At 42.4% G+C, this 19,802-nt stretch overlaps 1 protein-coding gene across 1 annotated transcript in view; it reads left to right on the top strand.

Moving 5' to 3' along the window:
* The window catches only part of LOC124038223 (PDZ domain-containing protein 8-like), a 64,321-nt gene extending 48,982 nt beyond the window's left edge, over positions 1-15,339 (top strand). The window contains exons 4-5 of the mRNA XM_046353817.1: positions 11,321-11,483; positions 11,657-15,339. Coding sequence (XP_046209773.1) covers positions 11,321-11,483; positions 11,657-13,905 — 2,412 coding nt within the window. The 3' untranslated portion in view covers positions 13,906-15,339. The remainder of the gene's footprint in view (positions 1-11,320; positions 11,484-11,656) is intronic.
* The last annotated feature ends 4,463 nt before the right edge of the window (positions 15,340-19,802 follow it).

Here is a 19,802-nt window from a genome sequence, read left to right as displayed (position 1 = left end):
GTAATGTAATTGGCTTTCTCCTTCAATTAAACGTTTTTGGGTTAAACAGATTGCAATGCTTCACATACAAAACAGAGATTATTGATGAAACATCCATTATGAGACCTCCTATTAAATCTGTTAAACCAGGCAGCTATAACCAGCCATATAAAAATAACCACACAGTCACATTCGCTCTTACACATTCTATTCCATATCGCAGGGGTTGCCAAACTTTTTGGGGGCTGGGGATGCTTTTTGTGATGCCTAATTCATTGGGGACCCCCTCATAATCAGAACACAACTCAAGTGAGGTAAAAATAGCATACTTAGAGTTTTACTATGACTTTTTGACAGTGCATGGCCAGACAAACCAAGGCTCTGGCACTGGGAAGGAACATTTTAAAGGCCCTCCTCTTGGTGTCAGAGAGAATTTAGCAGTTTTCAAGCAAATTTCCTGCAATTCTACACATTTTGTCATGTGGCAGAGATTTTTTTAAATGCAGTTTTAAAGCTAATATCCTGAAATTCGACACATTTTTCCATGAGGCAGAGGGAGAACTTTGCCATTTTAAAGCATGGGGGGGGGAAATATATATATGTATATATATATTTTTTTTTCTAAATGTATTTATTTTGGGGAAAACAACAAGTATTGAGTTGAAAACATTGATAATTGTCGGAAAGAGCAGAAATTCTAGATCCATAATACTGTATTACACCCTCAACTTATTCCCTTTGCCAAAATATGTTTAATCTGTTTTTAATAATATTCATAAACATGTATTTTTAAATATATTTTGAGATCTGGCCGCGGACCCCCTGCAGTAGCTGTCTGCATGCCTTGCAGGGACTTATACCCTATAAGCATACACAAATCGATCTGACATGTGGCATTAGATTAGATTACTGGGCAGCCCAGTGACAGGGAAAAGGATTTGTTCACCCCGACCAGCATCCGGCAGACACTCTGCTCACGTGCAACCCCCTAGTCCAGCCCGAGAGGAGCTTCAAGTTCAGCCATTCTGCAGAAGCCCCAGCCCTCTCAGGTCTTCTAGATTTCAGTTTGTACCTCTAAAAGCACATGTTACACTCTTGTAACATGTGCTTTTAGAGGTACAAACTGAAATATAGATGAAGCTGGTTAAGCTATGACTGTGGCACTACCTGGCCTATACAGGGTATTATATGAAACAATTTGAGGCAGAAGGAAATTAAGGGGCTAGTATCGTTGACATGTTTTATATTTTTTCAGAATAGTGCAAAACCACTGAAACTGTGTTTGTTTTGGCTAACCTTTCTAGTTTTTTACCTCTTGCTGCCTAACGTCATGATATTGCTGCTTATATTTTGGCATCTAGCATGGTGTCAGTCTACACATGGACGTTGATGTAGGGAGTGCTGAAGTTGAACATTTATCTAAAATTTCTCTGTCATAGAATTTCACATAATTTCATTAGGCTACATAATAACAAAGAAGACACGCACACATTATCAACGAACTATTGAATAGATTTCACAGTACAGGCCAATTTAAGTAAAAATCCAACGTGCGATTTAAATAGATACTGTGACGAATCAAAGAAGATAATGGCCAACTGTATTCTTACTCAAGCGGAGGACGAGGCTACAGACGAATGTGTATTTTAATCAGGAATACCTGCTAAATAAGTCATATTAACCTTTCATTTGTTCTTCATGGCAGCACAGATAAAAGATAGGTTTGCTGAAATAGGCAGAAAATTGTTCTATTTACACCGAGGCCATTCACTGTTGCTACGCTTCCTGTTTGTTTTTCTCCCCAGTGAGAAGAAACCAAGAGCTGTCTGTTCTCTGTCAATGTTAACTAGATTACTCAGTCACTTCAGCTCGCGCTTGAGATTAAGCACCCACATAAAATAATAAAACAATGTCATTTGAGGGTAAAAGCCATTTAAAAACAACTTTAAGCACGAAAAGTGCCATAAAAAAGGCCTGTTTGGCACACATGGTTTTTCATTAGTTGAATTTCAGGTCTGTTTTTGTCCAACACCATGGTTGATATTCAGTCTTTCCTTTTTTTTCCCTAAATGATAAAAAAATGTGTTTACTGACACATACTGTAGATGTATATACTTTATATTAATATTTGGATACTAACATCAAGCTGAAAGGAATATAATTGTTTTGTGTCAGCAGCAGCACTGGTGGATTATAAGAGGTTGTGCTGGTTTCTCTTATGTTAGTTGAATGAATCATCGATGTACAGTAGACCATAACTCTGAAGGAGCCCGGGACAAACACTCTTTAATGAACATCTGGGAGAGAACAGCAGAACAACAGTCTTATTTCTAAATTCATTTGGGGTTTTCTTTCTTGTCAGTGTCCACCGTGTGTGTGTGTGTTTATGTGTGTTGTGCACACAGCATGTGGGAGGGGAGAAGGCACTATTTGCACTTCACAAAAAAAACAAAAAACTCTGCTCTCATATGACCCAGGGGGTGGATGAAGAGGTAGATTGAACAGCGGCGTTGCTCGAGCAACAGGTATATATGCAAGGCTACTGTGTTTGAGCACAATAGCTTCAATGACTGTCCGTCAGCACACACACACACCCATCCATGTGCCTCAACTTGGCATATTTGCTCATTTACATTTGACATTTTGGTAATTTAGCTGATGCTTTTATCCAGAGTGACTTACAGAAGCGATTAGGGTTAAGTGCCTTGCTCAAAGGCACATCGACAGATTTTCCACCGCTTAACCACTAGGCTACCCGCCGCTTCTCAATCTCTTGGCATCTGCTACATGGGTCATTTGTTTCTCACCAATGTACTCTGTCAGACGGCCTGTCATTACAATTGCAATGTACAATTTGATGTCTGTGCATTCTGTTCAGAGGCAATGTTGCTTAGCAGAGCATACAATTGTATTTGTGGGGACACTGTTTTTTTTTGTGTGAATCATCCTGCAATTTTATGTTTACGATTTCACTACTTGTTTCCCTGTGAACATTAACTGAATAAAGGACGTAGTGGAGTTGTATTTAGTCATAAATGGTGTTGACTCCCCTCACTTCCTGTACTGAAAAACATATGATTTCCGCTCAGTGCAAGGCGATCATTTTTTCAGTATAACTACTTGAAGTGCTGTAACTGTAAGCATAGATGTATTCAACCCTGCATTATTTTGCTGCAGCCTACGACTTGGTCATCTAACTGTAAAGCTTTTTAGTGTTACATCACCCCTATGAATGTAATCACATGTCACTCAAGACAATGGTACCATGTTGTACACTCAGCTCGAGGGGACATTAATGCTGGTCAATGAATATTCCTCCTCAGGGAGGTGTGTGTTTTGGTGTGCCTCTTTTTAATTCATGGCAGGTAGGCCATCTGTGGGCCAGGCGTGCTGATCTATAGGGACCGTGTACAGCATCCGTTTAAATTGATGTGGTGCGGAGCGCTGCACAGCCCTGGTGAGCTGCAGCATCTGTTTACCTGCTCCCTGAAATTATTGGCCTGGCTGAAACAGTGACATGGACACACACAGGATGTCTATCTCAGGGTCTTGCTGCCAGGGCATGTAGAACAGTCATAGCAGAGGGTATTATCTCTGCTTTCTTCTTTTGTATAGTGTCTCATTTTTGAGAGCCTTCAAGAGGTGACATGCCTATCAGATAAACCGATTTCCTACAAATCCTATTCAAGGCAAACTGATGAGCTTCAAGCCTAACCCTCCTTGACCCGGTGAGCATTCTTAAAAAAAATTTTTTTTGGGGGGGGGATTTTTACCCCATTTTCTCTCCAATTTCGTGGTGTCCAATTGTTGTAATAGCTACTATCTTGTCTCATCGCTACAACTCCCATTCGGGCTCGGGAGAGACGAAGGTTGAAAGTCATGCGTCCTCCGATACACAACCCAACCAAGCCGCACTGCTTCTTAACACAGTGCGCATCCAACCCGGAAGCCAGCCGCACCAATGTGTCGGAGGAAACACCGTGCACCTGGCAACCTTGGTTAGCATGCACTGCGCCCAGCCCGCCACAGGAGTCGCTGGTGCGAGATGAGACAAAGACATCCCTACCGACCAGGCCCTCCCTAACCCGGACGACACTAGGCCAATTGTGCGTTACGACAGAGCCTGGGCGCGAACCCAGAGTCTCTGCAGTACAGCGCCCTTAACCACTGCGCCACCCGGGAGGCCCTTGGCGAGCATTGTCATCACAAAATATTGATAAGCTGCAGTACCATGAAAACAGTTTTGTTTAATGCTTATTAGAAATATGAGGTTTTAGACTGAATGTCTAGTTCAGAGATCAGTTTTTCTTCAGGTTGGATGCTGAAACTCATGAGGATCCAGCTGATGGTTTGCCCTCAATTGAATTTGCTTCGTGACTATAGCAGTGTATAGCAGACCATTCGATCTGATGTTAAATTGTCTTTTGTCAGTCGCAGCCTTGTGTGTGATTTGCATCATAACCAGCGACTGAAGTGGATTGCAATGCTTTCAGAGGCAGACATTCTCAGATGAAAGCCTCCGGTTTAGATCACACAGCGTTTCCGCTCCTGGCACAAAGAAGATATTAGCCTCAGTAATAGTGGCGGCACCCTTGATATTCACTCTGCCATGCTAAATGTTGAGCGTGAATTGCTTTATGTACACTCGGGTCCAAAATGATTGGCACCCTTGATAGATGAACGAAAAAGACTGAATGAAAATAAATAATACAATGAACATTTCTGAGCTATATTGCATGCTACATTTTTTTAAATAATATTTTATACTAATACAATTACTCAGAGAAAGAGATTTTTTTGATGAGCAAGTCCACATATTTTACAGTAGGTATGGTCTTTTCTTTTTATGCAGCTTTCCACCACTGGTGTACATGGCCTAAGAACTCTATTTTCATATAATCTGACCACAGCACAGGTTCCAATCCAAGGCCATTGCCGTTTAGCATACTCCAGTCATTTACGTGTGTTGGATTACATGAAAATATAGCTCTTGGGCTAGTGGTGGGTTTGGCTTCGAAAGAAAGATTAACTCATACCTACTGTAAAATATGGTGGTGGATCTTTGACGTTATGGGGCTATTTTGCTTCCACTGCTCCTGGGGCCCTTGTTAAGGTCTACGTCATCATGAACTTTACACAGTACTAGGACATTTTAGCCAAAAACCTGGTTACCGCTGCCAGGAGGCTGAAACTTGGACGCAGGTGAATCTTCTAGCAAGCCAGTAACCCCAAGCACACATCAAAATCCATAAAGAAATGGTTACTTGACCACTAAATCAACATTTTGCAATGGCCATCTCAGTCTCCAGACTTGAACCCCATTGAAAACCTGTGGTTTGAATTGAAGTGGGCAGTCCATAAGCACAGACGAAGGATATCAAGAATCTGGAAAGATTACTTATGGAGGAATTGTCTAAATCCCTCCCAATGTGTTCTCCAATCTCCTAAAACATTTTATTAAAAGGCCCATTGCCATCATGTTTGCCAGGTAAGGGTATTTAAAGGTAAATGTATTTAAAACAAGGGTGCCAATAATTTTGTCCCCTATTTTTTTGAGAAAAGTAATTATGACTTGTTAAACAATATCTCTTTCTCTGAGCAATTGTATTAGTGTAATTATTTTGGCATAGATTATACAGTATTTTGAGTTTGCTCGTCTTTTATCAAGGGTTCCAATCATTTTGGAGCTGACGGTATGTGTGGTTTCAGACCCTCTTCTGAATCTCACTGGCCTCTTATTTTAGAAAAGGGGGAAAACATGTTTTCTTTGGCAAGATTGGCCCCCATAGTTTGACTTGCCGACAAAATGTGTAGTTTCCTCCTCTAATATTACAAGAGCATGCTGTCAACTCTGTTTGACACTTGCAATTTTTTTTTTCATATATATATATATATATATATATATATATATATATATATACATTAAATTTGTGTAAGAACATTGTGTGTGTATATTTACACAGTTGAAGTCGAAAGTTTTTACATGCACCTTAGCCAAATACATTTAAACTCAGTTTTTCACAATTCCTGACATTTAATCCTTAGATAGACAGTGGTCTTCAATCATTGACTTGTGCACAATTTTGATGACTTTAAAGGCTCTTGTGCACAGTTTGTCTTTAGAGCTACTGTTAGCTTTGCTGTTCTCCTAGTTTCCCCACAAACACCTGTTGCCTTTTAAATGTCGTTAGGGCATTCTAGGAAAGGGGAGCAACGTGGCCAGATCAAGTTAAGCCGTGAGGCAGAGACCTGCATTAAATGAATTTGGAATGTCTCAAATGAAAAGGTAGGTGGGTCCACAGGATTTATAAACAGGTTATAGGACTAACTTTAAAAAACTGCTGTTCACACCATATAATGGTGGCAGGTGACCTAGCAGTTAGATCGTTGGGCCAGTAACCGAAAGGTCACTGGTTTGAAAACCTGAGCTGACAATATTTTATTTTGTCTGTGCCCTTGAGCAAGGCACTTAACCCTAATTTGGCTGACCCTGTAAAACAACACATTTCACTGCACCTATATGGTGTATGTGACGAAACATATTGTTTTTTGTTATTTTTATTATTATTATTATTTTTAAAGCATTCTGTCAGTTGCTTCCCAATGTGACAAGGCCTACAGGCTATTTTCATGGTTCACACCTCAACGGTGTTTTTATTTTTCTGGTGTATTGTAAGTATATTTAAACCATCTGCAACATGTGTGAACATAGTCAAGATAATCTGCAGTTCTTTATGATTGCACAATCATTTGATTTCCAACAATAAAATAGTCAAATAAATGTACGTCAAAAGCACAAGTTACCATTTTACTTTTTCTGATGATACCTGAAACTTTTATTAGAAATATAAACCATTATGATCTGTTCTTGCCTACAGTGTTACATTGTGATGTAGCCACATCTCTTTATCTCCAAAAGGTTCCCATCCCAGGTTTGAAATCATCCGTCAGCTTCAAGTGAATCAACCCCCCTCGGCTTGCCAGCTCATATAGATCATTTGCTTTTTCATCCCCGCCCCTAACTCGATCAGTGCCCTCCTTGAGAATTATGCCAAATGACAGCTGGGAAATTACAGTTGTTCGTCTCAGTCTCTCTGGCTTCTCTGAGTCCTCTCTGTCTCCCCTTCTGCCTCAACTATCAATCTCTCATCACATTTGAACTCTCATTCAAGATCTGACTGACTTCATCAACTTCCTCCACCATTCTATAGTTGTGTTGGTGTGTGCACGATGTTGATAGTTGGAATTGTCCCATGATGACATGGTGTTATGAGTATCTGCATACACTAGAGGGGGACTCCAACTTTAGACGGACTGCACTTTAGCGACACATGCTGTCATGTTGCATTGGGCCAGGGAGACACAAAGCAGGTTGCCCCGACGTCACAACCGTTGAATGGTGGATACGTGACTTGTTCTCAGTGCGCTGTGACAGTGATTGAGGCAGCTGGTAAACTCCAGGAGCCTCATTTACCAATCATCTGTAGGCACAAATCTGTGCGTAAACGATGCAGGGTATCATTTCCACAAAAGGTGTGAGATTTATCAATATGAACGTTTGCTTGAGAGTGTGCGTAAATCTACATCCATGACCATGCGTACGCACAGTGTCGATTGGTCGGAATACGGGAACTGCTGGTCAAGCGTAGCCTAGTGAATGGGTCAAATATATGTTGAAATTCTAATCAATTTTTATTGTGAAGTCATGCAACATATCTTGACAGTGCATTTGTTACAAAAATAATCCTTATAAAGTACAGTTATTTGTTAAATTAGAGGTACGTGTGAAAGGGAAGCCATTGTTGAAATACTATTAAAGGAAATGGGGAAATGGAATGAGAGCTGGCCGATCTTGCTCTGTTGGAAGATTTGGCACAGTTATTGTATTTTGCAGAGAGCACGTTTTTAGAGACAGGTGGGACTTTTTAGCGTCAAGTACAAATTGGATCATCAGACATAGTTTCCCCAAACCAATGTTATAGGATTTTTGTAAGGATTTAATACCTACTTTAGAAAGGCAAGCACATGCCACTCCGGTGCACATCCAAGTGCTCTCCACTCTAGGGTTTTTGGCAGGAGTTTACCGATCGGCATCTCACAGCTCGACGGACTGTGTTTTGGATGTGATCAATAGCAAAACGAACAGTTGCATACAATTTCCATACACCATCTCACAACAGGTTAAAGTTGAGGGGTTTCTTTGCCATCAATAGCTTCCCAAATACGAATGGAGCAATAGACGACACCCACATCGCCATAAAAGCACCCTCCCTAAACAAGTTCAACTATGTGAACAGAAAAGGCTTCCACTCACTCAACCTATCACCTGCACATTGTGTGATGCGCAAAAGACGCTGCTGAATGTGGTGGCCAGGTGGAACACACAACTCATCCATTCTGCAGAACAGCAATGTTGGCCTGAGCTGTTGAGGATAGATGGCTTATTGGTGAGTGTTGCCTACTCATTCGAAGTATATTTGCCATTGCTAAACCAACTTGAATTGTCCTAATGTTCTCTATTTGTAGCTATGCTTTTATTTCTACTTGTCAAGCCACAACCGAGCGAGCCAAGTAAAACAGTTTGGTTTTACGTAACCTCTGACACTAGCACCTCTATCTCTATATTTCATTTTCTTCAAGGCAAGGAAACATTGCTCAATCCCCACACCATTACACCACCACCACCAGTCTGTACCATTGACACCAGGCAGGATGGGCCCATGGACTCGTGCTGACTCTGCCATCAGCATGACTCAACAGGAGCCGGGATTTTTTTTCTTGAGCAGATAGTCAGGGGGCCGGAACACAATTACAAATCATTTGTAGATTGCAAATTGTCCGATTTTAATATTTGACTAAACATGATAATTTCAAACCTTGCTTCCATATAGTTGAAGGCGGAAGTTTACATACACTTATGTTGGAGTCATTGAAACTCATTTTTTCAACCACTCCACAAATGTCTTGTTAACAAACTATAGTTTTGGCAAGTCGGTTAGGACATCTACTTTGTGCATATCACAAGTAATTCTTCCAACAATTGTTTACAGACGAGATTATTTCACTAATAATTCACTGTATCACAATTCCAGTGGGTCAGAAGTTTACATACACTAAGTTGACTGTGCCTCTAAACAGCTTGGAAAATTCCAGAAAATAATGTCATGGCTTTAGAAGCTTCTGATAGGCTAATTTACATCATTTGAGTCAATTAGAGGTTTACCTGTGGATGTATTTCAAGGCCTACCTTCAAACTCAGTGCCTCTTTGCTTGACATCATGGGAAAATCAAAAGAAATCAGCGAAGACCTCAGAAAAAAAATTGTAGACCTTTGGTTCATCCTTGGGAGCAATTTCCAAACGCCTGATGGTACCACGTTCATCTGTACAAACAATAGTATGCAAGTATAAACACCTTGGGACCACGCAGCCGTTATACTGCTCAGGAAGGAGACGCGTTCTGTCTCCTAGAGATTACCTGAAAGGCCGCTCAGCAAGGAAGCTGCTCCAAAAACCGCCATAAAAAAGCCAGACTACGGTTTGCAACTGCACATGGGGACAAAGATCATACTTTTTGTAGAAATATCTTCTGGTCTGATGAAACAAAAATAGAACTGTTTGGCCATAATGACCATGCTGAAGAACACCATCCCAACTGTGAAGCTCGTCGGTGGCAGCATCATGTTGTGGGAGTGCTTTGCTGCAGGAGGGACTGGTGCACTTCACAAAACAGATTGCATCATGATTAAGGAAAAGTCTGTGGATATATTGAAGCAACTCTGACCATGAGAAACACGATTCTTTGGTCTGATGAAACCAAGTTTGAACTCTTTGGCCTGAATGCCAAGGAAACCTGGCACCATCACTACGGTGAAGCATGGTGGAGGCAGCATTATTCTATGGGGATGTTTTTCAGCGGCAGGGACTTGGAGACCGGATTGAGGAAAAGATGAACGGAGCAAAGTACAGAGAGATCCTTGATGAAAACCTGCTCCATAGCGCTCAGGGCCTCCGACTGGGGCGAAGATTCACCTTCCAACAGGACAACAACCCCAAGCCACACTCCCCATCCAACCTGACAGAGCATGAGAGCATCTGCAGAGAAGAATGGGAGAAACTCACCAAATACAGGTGTGCCAAGCTTGTAGTGTCATACCCAAGAAGACTCGAGGCTGTAATCGCTGCCAAAGATGCTTCAACAAAGTATTGATTTAATGGTTTTGAATACTTGTGTAAATGTGATATTTAAGTCTATTTTGAATACATTTGCAAAAATGTTTAAACCTGTTTTTGCTATGTCATTATTGTGTGTACTGTAGATTGATGGTATTTTATTTATTTCACTTTAGAATAATTGTGGAAAAAATCAAGTAGTCTGAATACTTTTTGAATGCACTGTATATGAATCGTTTAAGCTAGTTAAACAGTCAAAAATGACCTTAAACAATTTTTTTAATTTGACCTTTACTATGCAAGTCAGTTAAGAAGAAATTCTTATTTTCCTAGGAACAGTGGGTTAACTGCCTTTTTCAGATTTGTACCTTGTCAGCTCAGGGGTTTGAACTTGCAACCTTCCAGTTACTAGTCCAACTCCCTAACCACTAGGCTACCCTGCTGCCCCATGTTATGCAAGTTAAAGCAGATGTCAATTCTTCATGGGTAGCTAGCTAACATTAGTAGCTAGCCAGTTAGCGCTGACTTACTATGGGCTTGAGACCTACGCACACTACAGTGGGTATTGTATGCGGGTAACCCTGCCAAAATTAACACCGCATGTATTTATTAATGTTTCAAAATCAAATATTGTAGTCAGGCAACATATGAGATGTTTATAGTCGACTGCTATAAATAGAGGACTTCCCAAGAAGTCAAGTGTTTACTTACTGTCTAGAAATGAATTTCTTCATTTGTTGTGAATACTAATATTGTTGAATATTTGTATGCTATAAGGGTGTTAACTGTTCTGTGATACTTTGGTTTACTGTATTTTCTTCAATGTTCTGATATCCATAGCAAGCTTAAAGTAGAATCCTTAGTTGCTACATCCATTTTTGGACTTACACATTATTCTATATACCCATTCATTCTTGTAGAATATAACTTAGAAATGCCTTATGAGCTTACGTACAAACACTGTATAGCCTCAAAACATGGTTAAAAGTATATTTTTTATATCATGGATGGTCAGTCCATGCATCCATAGCTCTATCTATACATTTGAGATGACATTTCTTAGCTTTTTAGCAAAACACTTCGTTATTGTTTTCACTTCAGGATTCTAGTTTTAAAGTGATCCTAGGTTGAAAGTGCTATGTGTGTTTGTTTCTCTCTGTGTGTTTCAGGCAGAGGTGATCAAAGGGCCCTTTGGCAGTGTGGGTATGACATTCAGGCACATCCCCGACTGTGAGGGTGATGCGGTTCATGTCAGCATCGAGACAGTCACTCCCAACTCTCCTGCTGCCCTGGCAGACCTACAGAGGGGCGATCGACTCATCGCCATCGGCGGTAAAGACACTAAGACCATGCAGTATAAGTAAACCGACTGTGGCATGATCTGGCATCCCTGAGGATATTTGAAGTGACTTAAGAACAGCAGCATACAGTAATACTGGATGTATGTTGTTCAGTTGTACTGTTTATATCAATATGAGTCTAACATGTTCTCTATCTCTGGGCAGGTGTCAAAGTGACATCCTCTGTCCAAGTGCCCAAACTGCTGAAGCAGGCAGGGGACAGGGTGCTGGTCCTGTATGAGAGGCCTGTGCGTCACCAGAGCACCACCATTGGCCTGGGAGCCCTCCAGGAGGGGCTGGGCCAGCTGGAGGAGCCCGGGTTCATCCTCCCGCCGGGGGGCTATGAGGAGGACCCGGCACCCATCACCGCCCTCGCCGACATATCCGACAGCAGAGACATGGACTCTGAGTTTGAAGAGTCGATTGCAGACCCCAAGTCTAGCCTGCTTAGCAGCAGCGCCGAGGCCAAGGAGGATTTCCTGTCAGTAAACCAAAGCCCCAAAAGGACTGTGGCCAATTTGGCCTCCAAACCCCTTGGGAGCATATCGCCCATCCTCAACCGCAAACTGAACTTGGCAGGGCTTCAGTCACCGGTCAGACCTCCACCCACACCAAAGCACTCACCACACAAGAGTGGCGAGCCAGGAGAGGGGCCACAGCGCCCCGCTGTCCCCCCTCCACCCCCACCCACTCGCCCGCTGGTGCCCCCTAGACCCCACATTAAATTAACGTCAGCCTCTTCTGAAACACAAAGTCTGCTGGAGGGGAGCGAAGCTACCACTGCAGCTGAGAAAACTCCAGAAAAGACTCCTACACACTCCACTGGAAGCAATGGTGACAAAGGCAGTGCTGTGACGACACCTGTGAAACAGCCCGAACCAAAGCCGGCGGTCAAACCACCCGAGCCCTGCGAAGAGACACCAGGGGCCCCCTCTGCTCCCAGCAAGCAGGAACTGGTCAAAGACAAGGTGTCTGAGAGCTCCATCATCACCCGAGACATCATGGAGGACCACTCAATGTGGGAGTCCTCAGAGATCATGTTCCGCAACCGGACGGCCCATTGGGGCAATGGTTCTGTGGTGTTAGCGGTGCAGAGCAACCATAAGTACCTTAACACGGCCCTGTGGTGCAAAGACCCCTTCAAGCTGGGCAGCCTGCTGTGTCTGGGCCACGTCAGCTTGACACTGGAGCATGTTGCCCTGGAGTGTCTGTCCTCGTCTGAGTACCAGAGCACTTTCAGACTGGAAGCCCCAGAGCCCAGGGCCAGCGTCAGCCGCACCGCCCTGCGCAGCCTTAGCACCCACAAGGGCTTCAACGAGAAGCTCTGCTATGGAGACGTCACACTCAACTTCAGCTACCTGGCTGATGGAGAGTCCGAGACGTGTGGTGGGCTGATGGAGGGTGAAAAGAAGGCCAGCATGCTGGATGAGGAGCTAAGGGAGAGGGAACAGCTTTCCTTTGTTCCCCGAGACGACCTGGCCTACAGTGCCATACAGCTGGTGGAGGTGCGCCACAACTTTCAGGACACCCAGTTCCAGAACCCCACCTGGTGCGAGTACTGCAAGAAGAAGGTGTGGACCAAGGCCGCCTCCCAGTGCATGATCTGTTCCTATGTCTGCCACAAGAAGTGCCAAGAGAAGTGCCTGGCCGAGCACCCTTTCTGCGTGGCCGCCACCGACCGACGCAGTGCCGACCCGGAGGCCAAATCCACCATCAACCGCGCCACTGCGGGCCTCAGCCGCCACATCATCAACACCGGCTCCCGTCTGCTCAATCTGCGCCAGGTGCCAAAGAGCCGGCTGGCAGAGCAAGCGGTTGATGTGCCAGATGTGGTGCACATCCCCGACATCTCTGACAACGAGAGCAGCGATACAGAAACCTACCCTGGGGCCAGCCCCTCCAAGCATGCAGCCGGCGGCAGCACCAAGCTTGTACGGCGGGAGGGAGGACTTGACGACAGTGTATTTATCGCAGTGAAGGAGATCGGCCGCGACCTTTACCGGGGCCTGCCCACTGACGAGCGCTCTCAGAAGCTGGAGCTGATGCTAGACAAGCTGCAGCAGGAGATCGACCAGGAACTGGAGCACAACAATGCCCTGATGCTGGAGGAGAGGGAGACGGGGGATGCCCGGAGGAAGGCCCTGATCACAGCCGCCCTGGCCAAGTCTGGGGAGAGGCTCCAGGCTCTCACCCTGCTTGTGATTCACTACCGGGCAGGCATCGAGGACCTGGAGTCTGTGGATAGCACCAGCACCTCCCCCTCGGAGCCACATGGTTTCAAGGATAAGGGGGTGGCATTGGAGGAGGCCTTATTGGGGACAGAGGTTTATGACAGTGACATATGCAGCCCAGTGGAGGCCCAGCTGCTGGATGACATCACAGAGGAGCAGATCTGTGTGGAGGCGCTCCACTAGAGAGGACAAGGACGAGGGATGGGCTTCAGAACATTTTTCTGTGGGGGTGGTGGGGTGAAGGTTACCTTCTGAAGATCAGCTGAGGAGGTCTGGTGAGGGTGAAATTGTTGATTTGTAAAACAATTGGTCATGCAATTCATACTTGGTTTGGGGAGACCACTCTTGTTGTCCAAAAGAACAGCAGTTTAGTTTTCCTAAAAGTATACTTTTAAAGGGAAGCTGGAAAGTTAGATGGTGAAATTTGCATTGAGGATCAATGTTTCATGGCAATCTGTAAGTGCTTGGGATCACAAACATTTTAAAACATACATATATAAAATTGCCTTCTATAATTGAGCTTTTGTTGACATTAAGGTGCCCTGTAACTTTTTTTCTATCACTTGAAAATGTGAGTTTAAATGTTTGTTACAGTTCAGTGTTTTATCACTAAAGGTTACAGCAACCGCTTTTCCGTTTTGCAGAAGATTGCAATCAAAATGTGGTTGCCGTTGCAGGAGCTATGCACATAGCAAATGGCTCTGTTTTATCCAAATTGTATTTGGGGAATAAATATTAGTTTGATTTGTTTTACTGTGAGTAACACAAGAATATTTTGTTAGACTGGATACCGTGTTGTGCGTCTACAGGAAGACAACAGTGTGGAAATGCAGAACAAAAATGAAATCCTCCACCATATGGAAATGTATGTTTCAGATGATGTACTTTTCATATCTTCACTATGTGAGCACTTTTGATTTGAATGCATAATCTATTTTTAGAAATCACCTATGACTTTCCTCTTCTTTTGGACTTTTTGGATTTTTTTGCAAACTACAAGCTCATGATGATTGAATGAAATGGGCAATAAATAATGTTGTGGGGGAAGATGGTCTCTCCCCTGTCATCCTTGGTTCAGTTTATTTATAGGCCAAACGTGTATGACCCATTTTGTTTCACCAGCATATTAACTGTACATGGTAGTTCTATCTCTGTTACGTTTTCTTAGCTTTTTGGGTGGAGGGAAAGATATATAATATTTTTCTCAAATGTATCATTTTAAAATGTAAGTTATTTGATTAAGCACCTGCTTTTGTGTTCTTGCCCCCCTTCCAAATCATTTTTTTTGTATGGATATAATATCCCTGAACTAAAACATAACTGTGGTGGTTTTATCCAATCACGTTACTTCAGACGGAATGCTTGCTTTTGAAATTATTCTTGATAAATGCAAAGTATTTATGTAGTCGTGGCAGAAGGTTTTTATTTATATGGTTCATCTCAGTATGAATGTTGTTACTGGAGCACATGGATCTCTGTTTTATTCTATGTTACAGTGCCAGTCAAAAGATTGAGCACACCTACTCATTCCAGGGTTTTGCTTTATGTGTACAATGGTCTACATTGTAGAATAATAGTGAAGACATGAAAATGACAAATTTACACATATGCAATCATGTAGTAACCAAAAAAGTGTTAAACAAATCTACATATATTTTATATTTGAGTTTCTTCAAAGTAGCCACCCTTTGCCTTGATGACAGCGTTACAAACTCTTGGCATTCTCTCAACCAGCTTCATGAGGAAGTCACCTTGAAATGTATTTCAATTAACAGGTGTTCCTTGTTAAAAGTTCATTTGTGGAATTTCTTTCCTTCTTAATGCGTTTGAGCCAATCAGTTGTGTTGTGACAAGGTAGGGGTGGTATACAGAAGATATCATTTTACCAAATAGGGCTAAGTCCCTATTCTGGCAAGAACAGCTCAAATAAGCAAAGAGAAACTTCAGTCCGTCATTACTTTAAGACATGAAGGTCAGTCAATCTGGAACATTTCAAGACCTTTGAAAGTTTCTTCAAGGGCAGTCACAAAAACCATCAAGCACTATGATGAAACTGGCTCTCATGAGGACTGTCACAGGAAAGGAAGACCCAGAGTTACCTCTGCTGCAGAGGATAAGTTCATTAGAGTTACCAGCCTCAGAAATTGCAGCCCAAATAAATGCTTCACAGAGTTCAAGTAACAGACACATCTCAACATCAACTGTTTAGAGGAGACTGTGTGAATCAGGTCTTCATGGTCAAATTGCTGCAAACAAACCACTACTGAAGGACATCAATAATAAGGAAACTTGCATGGGCCAAGAAGCACGAGCAATGGACATTAAACTGGTGGAAATCTGTCCTTTGATCTGATGAGTCCAAATTTTTGATTTTTGGTTCCAAACGCCGTGTCTTTGAGATGCAGAGTAGGTGAACGGATGATCTCTGCATGTGTGGTTCCCACCATGAAGCATGGAGGAGATGGTGTGGGGGTGCTTTGCTGGTGACACTTGGTGATTTATTTAGAATTTAAGGCACACTTAACCAGCATGGCTACCACAGCATTCTGCAGCGATATGCCAGTCCCACTAAGCGCAAACCAGATGGGATATCATTTGTTTTTCAACAGGACTATGACCCAACACACCTCTAGGCTGTGTGCTGCCTATTTTACCAAGAAGGAGAGTGATTGAGTGCTTCATCAGTTGACCTGGCCTCAATAATCCCCTGACCTGAACCCAATTTAGATGATTTGGGATGAGTTGGACCACAGAGTGAAGGAAAAACAGCCAACAAGTGCTCAGGATATGTGGGAACTCCTTCAAGACTGTTTCAAGAGTGTGCGATGCTGTCATCAAGGCAAAGGGTGGCTACTTTTAGCAATCTCAAATATAAAATGTATTAACACTTTTTTGGGGGGGGTTACTACATGAGTCCATATGTGTGATGTCATAGTTTTGATGTCTTCACTATTATTCTAGAATTTAGAAAATTGTAAAAATAACCATGGAATGAGTAGGTGTGTCAATGTTTGACTGGTACTGCACATCTTTATTTACTTCGTTTGGTGACTGGTGTGGGTTCTGATTTATAAATGCTCTGTGCAGTTAGGATGTTATAAATGCTCTGTGCAGTTAGGATGTTATAAATGCTCTGTGCAGTTAGGATGTTATAAATGCTCTGTGCAGTAAGGATGTTATAAATGCTCTGAGCAGTTAGGATGTTATAAATGCTCTGTGCAGTTAGGATGTTATAAATGTTCTGAGCAGTTAGGATGTTATAAATGCTCTGTGCAGTTAGGATGTTATAAATGCTCTGAGCAGTTAGGATGTTATAAATGCTCTGAGCAGTTAGGATGTTATAAATGCTCTGTGCAGTTAGGATGCTATAAATGCTCTGAGCAGTTAGGATGTTATAAATGCTCTGTGCAGTTAGGATGCTATAAATGCTCTGAGCAGTTAGGATGTTAAAAATGCTCTGAGCAGTTAGGATGTTATAAATGCTCTGAGCAGTTAGGATGTTATAAATGCTCTGTGCAGTTAGGATGTTACAAATGCTCTGAGCAGTTAGGATGTTACAAATGCTCTGTGCAGTTAGGATGTTATAAATGCTCTGAGCATTTAGGATGTTATAAATGCTCTGAGCAGTTAGGATGTTATAAATGCTCTGAGCAGTTAGGATGTTATAAATGCTCTGTGCAGTTAGGATGTTATAAAAGCTCTGAGCAGTTAGGATGTTATAAATGCTCTGTGCAGTTAGGATGAGGGGAGACGGACGACGACGCTGATTTTTAGGGTAAAGTTCATATAAGGAGAGCATTATTCTCTTCTCAAGGGGCCCAAATCATCTGGATAGGATCAGTATGACATGTATTCTGTTCTCACCAAGCTTATTTATATCGCAGTGTACTTCTGTGGCTGTGCTGCCATTTGCTTCAGCACAGGACCAGAGCTGGTTAAAAGCAGGACTTTTGGGGTCAGACAGGAGGACAATATACAAGGTGTGAAGGGGAAAGGAAGCAAAGCAAAAAGTGTCTGTGCAATAGACGTGATGCTCTTCTAGATACTGTCTTGGCTGCTACTTGTTGATCTCTCTTCAATTGTTGTATATTCATATTTTTGTAGGAAATTAAGACGTGATAATCAGGAAGGGAATCTTCAGTTTGCAATCTCTCCTTTTCAGTTTCTCGTTGTTTCTCTCCGACGCAAAAAAATATCTGGCGTAGTTTAAGGGTCAGTTAGGTAACTTGGGGGACCCTGGGCTGGAATTGAGCTCATGAGGAGAATAAACAAAAAACATTTTTGGTCTGTGTCTTGCTACTTCCATTACTACTGCTGCAGCTATTATAAATCTGTGCTCTCTAATCCCATTCATACGCTGTTTCTCTCCCCACCATTCACATCGTGTTATGGCGTTCTGCTTTTGTGATTTGTTTTGTAAGAGGGATGTTGTACACAGTTCTAGAGGTGGATCATGTGATGAAGCGCTATTGTACATAACCTCAATAAACAAGCTCATCTGAAGCCCCTTCCTGTGTGTTTCTACTCCAAATACTCTTTGAATTACACAATACTGAACTCATAGTCTTACAGTACCTTCAGAATATGGCATTTGCTCCTGTTAAATATTTTCTTAGTGAAACATTACATTGATCTAATGGTTTTTCTCTCACACTGTCCTGTAGACACAGGGAAAGATAAGGCAGCCATCGGCCTTATGGTAACTGTAAAGTTCCTTGGTGGAATGGGAACGGAGCATCTGGTAAGTAATTGGAGCCCAGTGGGGAGACTGACATGATAAGTACAGCGTGTCATCTCAAACATGGGAAACTGGTGACACACCCCCCCCCCCCATCATCATAGCCTGGTCCCCCATCATCCTTGTGTCTCCCACTACTGCTTCGAAGACATCAAGAATAGAAGGCATTTATCCTCAGTCAAAAACAATCATACCATCAAACATGTAACAAACTTAGGTTGATTGAATCTACTGCTTCAAAAAAAAGATATCCAATGTTGACATACTCATATTCAATCCAAACACTTTTTCAGAGCAACATTTATTTTGGGGTTTTCCATCCCCACTGAGTATCGACATATATTACACAATCAGCACACTTTACAGGTAAACAACCAGTCCAGAATATAAAAGGTCAACATTTGTTTTTGTGTACCAGTTAGTAAGTAGTTGATATACACACAAACCAATTACATACATGTCAGAAGGCACACACACCAACATGGGGACACACACACATATGTTTGTGCATGTGTGTAATAGATTTCTAATATAAACAAATGACCAATATATTAATCTCTACACCCCAAGTAAATATGAACAAAAAAGGCTGGGGGAAAAAGTTGTTTATCAGCTTAATCTTACACTCAAAATATATGAATCTAACCTAATCTAAAAACTTTTTTTTAAACAAACATACCTATCACAATTATTGGCACCCCTGCATTTAGTTCTTTGAGCACCCTCCCCTTTCCAAGATAACAGCTCTGAGTTGTCTTGTAATGTTTGATGTGGTGGGAGAACACAGGAAGTGATTTGAGACCATTCTTCCAGATCCTTGGTCCTCGCTTGTGGACTCCCCTCTTCAGCTCACCCCACAGGTTTTCAATGGTGTTTAGGTCAGTGGACTGGGATGGCCATCGCAAAAGCTTGATTCTATGGTCAGTGAACCATTTTCTTGTGGATTTGGAGGTTTGCTTTGGATTGCTGTCCTGCTGGAAGATCCAACGACGACCCAGTTTTAGCCTCCTGGCAGCGGCAGACAGGTTTTTGCCTAAAATCTCATGATGTCATGTATCCTAACCAGTGGTGTAAAGTACTTAAGTCGTTTTTGGGGGATATCTGTACTTTACTATTTCTGACAACTTTTACTTCCTAAAGAATGTATTATTTTTTAAATATATTTTTTTAGCCCATTTTCTCGTTATCCAATTGGTAGTTACAGTCTTGTCTCATCATAACTCCTGTATGGACTCGGGAGAGGTGAAGGTCGAGAGCCGTGTGTCCTCCGAAACACAACCCAACCAAGCCACACTGCTTCTTGACACAATGCCCACCTAACCCGGAAGCCAGCCGCACCAAT

The sequence above is a fragment of the Oncorhynchus gorbuscha genome, linkage group LG06 (genome assembly GCF_021184085.1).
Source record: "Oncorhynchus gorbuscha isolate QuinsamMale2020 ecotype Even-year linkage group LG06, OgorEven_v1.0, whole genome shotgun sequence".
Lineage (NCBI taxonomy): Eukaryota > Metazoa > Chordata > Actinopteri > Salmoniformes > Salmonidae > Oncorhynchus > Oncorhynchus gorbuscha.
The sequence above is the reverse complement of the archived record's forward strand: the minus strand, read 5'-3'. Positions and strand labels throughout refer to the sequence as shown.